The sequence below is a fragment of the Poecilia latipinna genome, unplaced genomic scaffold, assembly GCF_001443285.1.
Source record: "Poecilia latipinna isolate Pla-1442-1.1 unplaced genomic scaffold, P_latipinna-1.0 Scaffold325, whole genome shotgun sequence".
Classification (NCBI taxonomy): domain Eukaryota; kingdom Metazoa; phylum Chordata; class Actinopteri; order Cyprinodontiformes; family Poeciliidae; genus Poecilia; species Poecilia latipinna.
The window spans coordinates 1,678-10,095 of NW_015112941.1; the positions used below are offsets into that span (position 1 = coordinate 1,678).

An 8,418-nucleotide genomic window follows, 5' to 3' on the forward strand; every position below is an offset into this window, starting at 1 on the left:
AAAAAAAAAAAAAGCTGTTTAACAATGAAGAAACTCAAATGATGCCATACTGAGCGAGTTCATGTAGCTCTAGATGACTGTACGCTTCCCAGGGACAGATCACTGTGATATCTGAAAGGGAAATAGTATTTCATAATAAAAAAACATTCCAAAATAAGTACATATTAGAGATGACGTGAATGTTTTAACTGTGCTCACCAGTGCCAAGTCCCTCCATTCCCGGAATCTCCTCTCCAAAGCTAGAGTTAAACATAAATTATAATCTTTAATTACTTTTATTTGGTTCCCAATAAACTTTATTGACAATCACGAACATATTTGTGGAGGTCTTACCCAATGACTCCCCTCTTCGGGGGCTTGCTCTTGAATTGACGAGTGTTTCTCTGCTTGAACTTGGGCGGGCCCTTTCGTGGGGAACCGGGAGCGGTTGCTCTGAGAGGGGCTTTGCCGCCAGTCTTCGCTTCAGGTTTGGCTATGTCCACATTCATTCCTCTGTTTTGAGACAACTGCAATGCTACAAAAAGGGAATACCAATGAAGATAAAAAAAAAAAAAACTGAGACAAATAAGTAGTCCTCTTTATAAGACTGTGGGAAAGCTAGAATTATCCACATTACTTTCTGCTGAACACGTCGAAACAAATAAAGACAATGTGCTTAACCACGGGTTGCAGAGGCTCCTGTAATCTGATGGTCACGTTTTTAATCAACACTACATGATGACTCTAATCTATAAAGCTCCCTCATAATCAGATTACTGTGAGGACATGCTGAATTTACTGCCGAACCCAGTGTATCATAAAAAGCACAACGATTTGTTTCTTAATGAAAGCTTCTGTTGTGAAAGTAATAAAAAATTACATTTTTTTTATTACAACTGAAATATTCCACAAATACGTAATTTGTTTACATAAAGTCTTAATTCATTTTATGTTATAGACTGTGTTGATTGCATTTGTTTAAGTGCAGGACTAAAGGGTATAATAAAGATGTATGAGGGTATACTGAGCACAGCTATATTATTCTGATGATTAGATGATTACCACATCTGTAACCATAACATCATCGCTAAAGTTTAAAAAATATGGATATGTATTGTCTCTTCTGTATAGCCAGTACAGAAGAAACATCTTTATCTTGAGTTTCATAAATAAAATTTAAAATGTTTCCGTTTTAGCTAAGGACATCCTAATAGAGCAAACAGAGAGCTAGTTTACAGACTGTAGAGAAAAATGACTGAATGTAATTAACTAAATTCAAATTAAACGGAAGAATGTCCAAATAAATAGAAAAAAAAAACAACGATGTCAAGCAAGCTTCCAAGATTTCATTTGAAATTCCAGAATGCTAAAATTGCTTAGATATAACATTAACTATTGTATATAGATGTGTGTCTAAATAGCCCACAAAAAACAAGCTGTATTGTTAATTCATATACTTACCACTTCTGTATTTTCCCAGATAATCCGACAGATATCTCTCTTTATGTCAAATAACTCTTGCGCTTCACTCTGTCCTTTTATACACTTCAAATTCTGAGGGGATTAACATGCGACAAGCCAATAAACTGGACACACGTCATTTGTATTCCATATGGGTGCAGAACATTGGGGGAAGTCATGGGGCATTTAAGGACACCTTTCCTGCCCCTGAGAGACACTCAACAGCAGAGACACATGCAAGTCATAATCAGGAACAATGGGAATAATTTGTGTATCTCCACAACCTTCCAGAAGTGTGCCGTGTAAGGAACAGTTATTATTACTTATGAATATGTGAAATGTGCTACGATGCTCACTATCTTCCCACTCCTCAGCAAGCATTACATAACACCCAACGTCAAGAACACGCGAGTGTGATCTCTGGACATTTCACTCTCATCAGCATTCTTCCAGATTGTGTTGCATTATACATGATAATCCATTTCATCCTCCCTCCCACCAGAATAAACACATACCTGGTTCATTCATGTGATTGACTGCAGCTTCTTAATCTGGAGTCAAACTTACGTACTGCATTGAAAAACTATGCAGCTAATAACTTCCCTTACTTTTTATTCACAATGAGATTTGAGGAAGTTCAGTTTCTCCTCCAAACAGTTTAGTGTCCAGAATATATTCTATGCCAATATATTTACACATGTGGCTTCAACAAGGTATCCATGCATTGAACATTTTAATTATAATGCTCGTTACATTGTTTTCTCTTTATTATATAATTAATAATAATAATATCAAATGTAATTGGTAGTAGTAGTAGTAGTAGTAGTAGCAGCAGCAGCAGCAGCAGTAGAGGTAATTACAACTGAATGAGGCTTCATCTAATCTTTCTGCCTTTTGTAAATGTTAGGTAAGAAACTAAAAGCAGAAAAGATCTGCCAAACAAGAACCCTTTTAACTCAAAGCTGATGTTTTGTTGACCTCTAGCGGTGAGATAAATTCATAACAACCTCTTCAGCCAATGAGGGTGGACTTTTATCAAAGCTCGTCTGTTGTTATAGTATATCACTTCGCAACTTAAACGGACGTTAAGATTTGTTTTACTTAGTGCATTATTTAGTTATTTATCATTTCCCACCACCCAAAAGTAAGATTTGTGAGATAATTTTTCAAAATTTTTTGAGCCTACGAAAAAAGGCAATAGTATTTTTAGACATTAACTAACTGGAAAAATATTAGAGGGAGATCTCCTAACTTTTTTTTTCTTTGTATCAGGAAGGTTGCGTGGAGAGTTTCCTGGCTGTAACATGGTGTCCCACGTGTGATAATGATACTAAGTGATTTATAATATTATCATGGGGAAGAATAAAACAGGTAAAACCAAGGAGTCAAAAAGACAAGCTGACAAAACCGGACAAAATCCGAGGTAAGCCCAGAAAGCTGGCGTTTAAAACAACAACAATGTGCAAGCTAGCTAGCAAACTAAGCTAATTGTTTTTAGCTCTCTCAGTCTGGTTTGGGGCCTGTAACTGCGGCAGAAGATGTTAAATCAGTGGCCATAATCGATCACAGTGCACCCCGTTCCTTTAATAACTAAAATATAAAATATGCTGTCATATTTCAGCAAAAAGAAAATTAAAGGAGATGGCAAACCTAAGAAAATCGCACAGGAGGACCACCTCCAACACATTCCCTTCAGGCTCCGAGAAATAATGAAGAGCAAGGATAAAATGAAAAACGAATCTTTGGGGGGCAAAAAGCTAAAAAAAGGTGAGCAGTTAAAGTCTGCATGTCTATAATAATGCACTTAGCTTTTTAAATGTGTTTAAATTATTTGCACTTGTGTCTCTTTAGCCCTCTCTTTGCAGTCTAAACCAAACGATGCCCTAGATGGAGACATAGCTGTTCCTCGATTCAGGAAGGGGAAGACAGAAAGTGTCGGTGCCTATGTTAGGCGCATGGAAAATGAGACGCAACATGTGTTGTTCCTCACAAATAACCAAGTGGAGAGAAAACCTGAGCTTGAGCCGGACAAACAGGAAAAGGCTGCAGCCAAGGGGAAGTCAGAAAAGAAGAAGGAGTGAGTAAACGATGCCATATCAAGGAAATTTGTAATATGTTGCACTGCCTTTATAAAGCCTTGTTCTTGTCATATCTACTGTAAGTAAAACAGCTGGTAAAGATGACTTTCTAGTAACCCAAAGCAAGTTTGGGTTACTTTCTGCTGATTTATTTTTCACACATTTTACTCTAAAATTAAATATCTTTAATCCATATATTATCAGTGTGTTTTAATTGTGCACCTATGTTCTACTGTGTGTTGCTGTAGGTATTCGAAAATGAGACTGAGCAAACTGCAGCAGAAGAAGTTGGATAAACAAGAGGACAAAATAGAGAAAGAGTTGTTTGTAGGTAAGAAATGGAAGTACACATTAAAAATTATCTCCCACATCTGCTTATTTATGGTGTTTTATGCCAGTGGTTGAAAGTCGAAGAAATGATTTACCAGTTAGACTTTTAATAATTTACAAACTGACACAATTAAGAATAAATCAAACAAAAGTAAAAGTCAGTCAAGACTGACCATACTCGTCAACGAAGAAAGGTCTTGTCACAATATGACAACCTAAATAACTACATATTGTGTTATATTACTAGCTTTAATTCTGCATTATTAAACTGCTTTCAGTAAATTGTAATTTTTTATTTATTTTTTTTAATATTTTGGCAAATTGATTTCATTACAATTCAGAAGGCTTAGACGCAATTATGAATTGATTGATGACGTTTGATTTTCTCTTTACATGTAAAATTCACTTTGAACTGCCAGGATGTTCTACTTATGCCCCTCAGAGTTCTGCTTGTATAATGCAATTCTTGGTTTACATTACAATTGTGGCATGTAAAATACAAAAATTCATTTCTGAAAAGGAAAACTGTTTATTTTTCTTGAGAATACTTTTTAGATGAATCGACTAATTGTGTTGATAGATTAATTGGTTAAAAATAAAATGTCCTTAGTGGGCCTAATATAGATAATGAAACTCAAACATCTGCATAAATTTTACAGAAACCATTTAGAGTTTTGCATCAGATTTAAATCTGAAAAAAAAATATTTTATATGTTTGAACTCCGTGAAGCTCTAATAATTTGTTTCATTTTGTAGATAATGTTCCATTTGGTGAAGTTTCCATGGCTCCACCATCTCTGAGCACCAAACCAAAGAAAGCTCCAGTCAAAACTCAGGTATTCATACTTTGCATTGAACACCTGCTGTCCTACCACTTTCAGTGCTTGTAAAGTAGTTAACTAATTCTTTTCCCACCCCTATTTAAAAAACAGGGGTCAAAGGAGTTGCTCCTCAACTCTCTGCTCGGCCACAGCATGGCCTCCACAGCGAAGCCCTCCATGGCCAGACAGAGGATGATGGAGGAGGAGAGGCAGCGAGCAGTGGAGGCCTATCGCCTGCTGAAGAAACAGAAACAACAGGAGCAACAGACCAGAAATGCCAGCCTGGGAAAACTCTTGAACCTTGAGTGACGTCTAACGTCACCAAAATCAATATAACTGCTCATCTCCAGTTGGTGTGATGGGCTTCAGCAGGCCTTGATATACAGACTTGACAGAATGATAATCTCCTCTGGATTCCTTAGAGACTCTACTTGCAAACACTTTACACCGCATTTTTAAAAATATGCAGGATTCACCTACTTTCATAAAGTTGGGTTAGTTGGTATTAGGACATTAAAAAAAAAGAGAGATTGAACATGTATAATTACTGGAAAACATGTAAATGAGTAAACATTGGATTACTCAATGGGTTAATTGTGTTGGTTATTTCCTCATAAATGCTTGTTTGCATTTACACTTCCCATTCAGGTGTCTGCGTAAGTTCACTTCACCATGCAAATATTCCATCTTCAGGCAAACCCAGTGGCGTCATAATCACCACAAATTCATAAATCATAGTTGTTGTTTTTTTTCTTTTTTTCCCATTTGCTTATTTTGCAGGGAATAGTTACTTTTTGTTTTGTATTTGAGGATAACATTCCCCTTGTTGAAAACTGGTCTACAGTTGACCTAGATGGATAAAAAAGCATTTTCAGTGGAACATTTTTTCTTCTTGTATGACCTAATGTAGTCAACTTTTGGATCTTGTGCTGATTTTTGTAGCCACTGACCTTGACTCTATCTTGACTTGGTAAGAGTAAAAAATGAACATTTTACATTTGGTTTGATCATCACCACCAACTTTATAACATGAAAGACCCAAACAAAGTATGTAAACATACAGATGGTCTGTAACAGCCTCAGAGGCCTGTTAGGACTTCAGTGAGCCAACAACAGACCAGTCAGGGTCCTCACTGGAAAATGACCAACAGACCTTCCACCTATGATGAAGAAAGTTATCAAGATAAGCAGCTAAGAGTCCTACATTAACCAACGGAGCTGCAGAGATCCACATATGATGATTCGATTGAAAACATATCAATTAAGCACCCCACAAAACCGACCTTTATGGAATAAGAAAAGCCATTGTCAAAAGAAAGTCTAAAAGTTTTGCCACAAATTATGTTGTTGACAAAGCAAATATGCGGAATGCGGTGCTTCGGTCCAGTCTGATCAAAATTAAGCGTTCTGGTCTGCATGTTAAAAGAAAAATAATACACCTCCAGAGGTAAAGCATAAGAATGTGTTGGAATGATCCAAGCTCCAGTAGTAAGAAGCTCTAGAGACACTCTCCATCAACTCTCCCGAGGCTTAATCTATTTGTAAGAAAGTAGGTCCAACAGCAATAGGAGCAGCAGACAAAAGCAGCTCAACAATGTATTACCACATGGTATGAGCAGAAGAACATGTACATTTTTCTAATCATTTAAAAAATGATTGAATTCTAATTTTTCCTAGATTAATCTAAGCATATCTCCTTCCCAGGCCGATTGCTGTTTTACAAGTTTAAGTAATCTGCCTTCACCCTTTGGAAATCAAGTTTGTCTCTTGTCTCAGTAAGGAAGAGGCATTTCTGGTCTGAAAAAAAAAAAAAAAAGAGGTTTTACATTTTCTGAAAACAATAAATCACATTAGTCTTTAGAAAAGTGGAGCACCTGCCAGGCTGGTGCAGCTTTTTAATTTTGTAACCCATTAAAAGACTTACTGACATGAACAAGACCTTTGTTTAGACATTGGAACAAGCCTAGAAGCATTGTTTGAGAGCTTAGCGATTCAAAAGCGTACTGGATTGCAAAGCAAACACTGGGTTGACTCTATTTACACAATAGCAACAGTGCTACCAGGTTATGCAGCAGATCTTGCCTTCTCTAGATCAGAACTTGTTTTTTTGTTTTAATGTTGTTCCTTTGACAATAATTAGGAAATGCATGGCCGGTGCACGTGATGGGAGTGCTGACTCCCTGCAGCTGAGCACATCCGCCCCCGCTGCAGCACATCAGGCCGCCGCTTGTGCTATCAGGAAGTTTGCAGTTGCTTCCTGCGCTTCTGGGCACCAATCTGGGTCACTGACCAGGTACAAAACAACTACCACACCCAGAAACTCCTTGTTACCGTCTAATGCATTTTGAAACGCCCTGTAATGTTTTTCATTAATCCAAATTGAACAGATGTTGTTTTATTATCACACACAAACAGCTAAACTAGTATGTGAAAAGGCTTTTTGTAAACCTGACCCCTTTTCCTTGTTTTGGGCTTTTAGTCTAGATCGTTTTGGAAAGTGGACAGTGCTTCTTTGCATGTTATGGACCCTTTCCAAAGTTGACATTTGGCTAGGTTATGGCACAAAATGTGTTAGTATAGAGACTGTTTTCCACATGAGGAAACAGCGGAGAGGTTCTGCATATTTGGCTCTCTGTCAAGATTTACTGGGTCGCAAAAAGGAACATAGCCCTCCTTAAAGGGATAGTTTAATTTTTGTTTTATAGGTGAGGGATCTAAGCGTTGGCAGATAAACAAGACTGTAAAAATACCAGTTTTATGTAGATAAAACTACACAATGTCATCTGATTGTGTTTAACACAAAAGCAACAATTATACATATTAGCTCAAAATAAATTGAGCATATTATTAATATTCAATTTTAATCTATAGATGTTTTCAAATAAACATGTTTTTATTAAATATTATAAGACAGTATCAACCTTTTATTACTCCTTTTTTCAGCCAGCTGATTGGCTGTGTGCAGCAGTTGTTTGGGAAGAATCCTTCCAGAATTTTTTTCTGACATTGAATTTAAAGTACTTTAAACTGTAGGAATGATGGAGTTCACTTTTTTAAAACATGGTATTACCAATAATTAGCCCATGCCTAAAGACCACCATTACTAATATTTTCCTTCACAAACTTTTTTTTTTTAAAAAGATGTTGAAATATCCCTTCACCATCATTCATTAACCCGTGCTTCCTGAGGTATGACAACTCAAAATCTGTGCCGTGAAAGAGGTCTATTTGCAAAACCTTTTATCACTCACGTGCACCAGGGGAAGCAAGCTCAAAGCACCACAGGAAAAAGCACTTCTCAGCATTTGCCGTGACGTTCCCCTGTACAAAGCTGGAAGTGTGTGACTTCCAGCTTGTCATCCATCTAATTTCCGAGCGAGCGCTCAACGCCGCTCGCAGAACGAGAAGGTGGGAGTAATTGGTAGAAATTCAGCCGATTCAGCCTGCTGCTAGGCAGCCACGGCTTCATCAGAAGCTCTGAAGTATGAAAAGTGTGTGTGTCAGTGTGTGTGTGTGTGTGCTTGTAAGTGAAAGGGTGACAAATTAGATGTAAATAATTGTAGTTGTCCATGCAGAAAATGTGACCGACTCGTTGAAAGTCAAAGCGCCTGCAAAATGGGATTAGTTTGGAGCATATTTTCATTTAAAATTCAGACTGTTTACATGCGATTCTTGCTCGTTAAATATTGTGTGCAGCTATATCAATAGGTTAAGCAATGTACTCCTTATTATAAATATATTAATAATTT

General features: G+C 37.0%; 2 protein-coding genes across 4 annotated transcripts; one reads left to right on the plus strand and one right to left on the minus strand.

Annotated features, from left to right (window-relative positions):
* Positions 1–6: 6 nt before the first annotated feature.
* LOC106949093 (retinal cone rhodopsin-sensitive cGMP 3',5'-cyclic phosphodiesterase subunit gamma-like) lies at positions 7–2,174 on the minus strand. Of its 3 annotated transcripts, none has more exons than XM_015035121.1 (4): positions 1,441–2,174; positions 334–492; positions 199–239; positions 7–111 (listed from the first exon to the last, which is right to left on the minus strand). In XM_015035121.1, the coding sequence occupies exons 2-4, from the start codon at positions 486–488 to the stop codon at positions 35–37; spliced, it is 273 nt and encodes a 90-aa protein (XP_014890607.1). In that variant the 5' UTR covers positions 489–492; positions 1,441–2,174; the 3' UTR covers positions 7–34. The 3 variants fall into 3 exon arrangements, with proteins under 3 accessions (XP_014890607.1, XP_014890605.1, XP_014890606.1); XM_015035119.1 differs by having other exon boundaries at positions 334–506; positions 1,441–2,173; XM_015035120.1 differs by having other exon boundaries at positions 334–514; positions 1,441–2,172.
* A 496-nt stretch (positions 2,175–2,670) lies between these two features.
* Positions 2,671–5,312, plus strand: ccdc137 (coiled-coil domain containing 137). Its single transcript, XM_015035124.1, has 6 exons — positions 2,671–2,863; positions 3,062–3,207; positions 3,292–3,517; positions 3,767–3,849; positions 4,605–4,684; positions 4,781–5,312. The coding sequence occupies exons 1-6, from the start codon at positions 2,793–2,795 to the stop codon at positions 4,976–4,978; spliced, it is 804 nt and encodes a 267-aa protein (XP_014890610.1). The 5' UTR covers positions 2,671–2,792; the 3' UTR covers positions 4,979–5,312.
* The last annotated feature ends 3,106 nt before the right edge of the window (positions 5,313–8,418 follow it).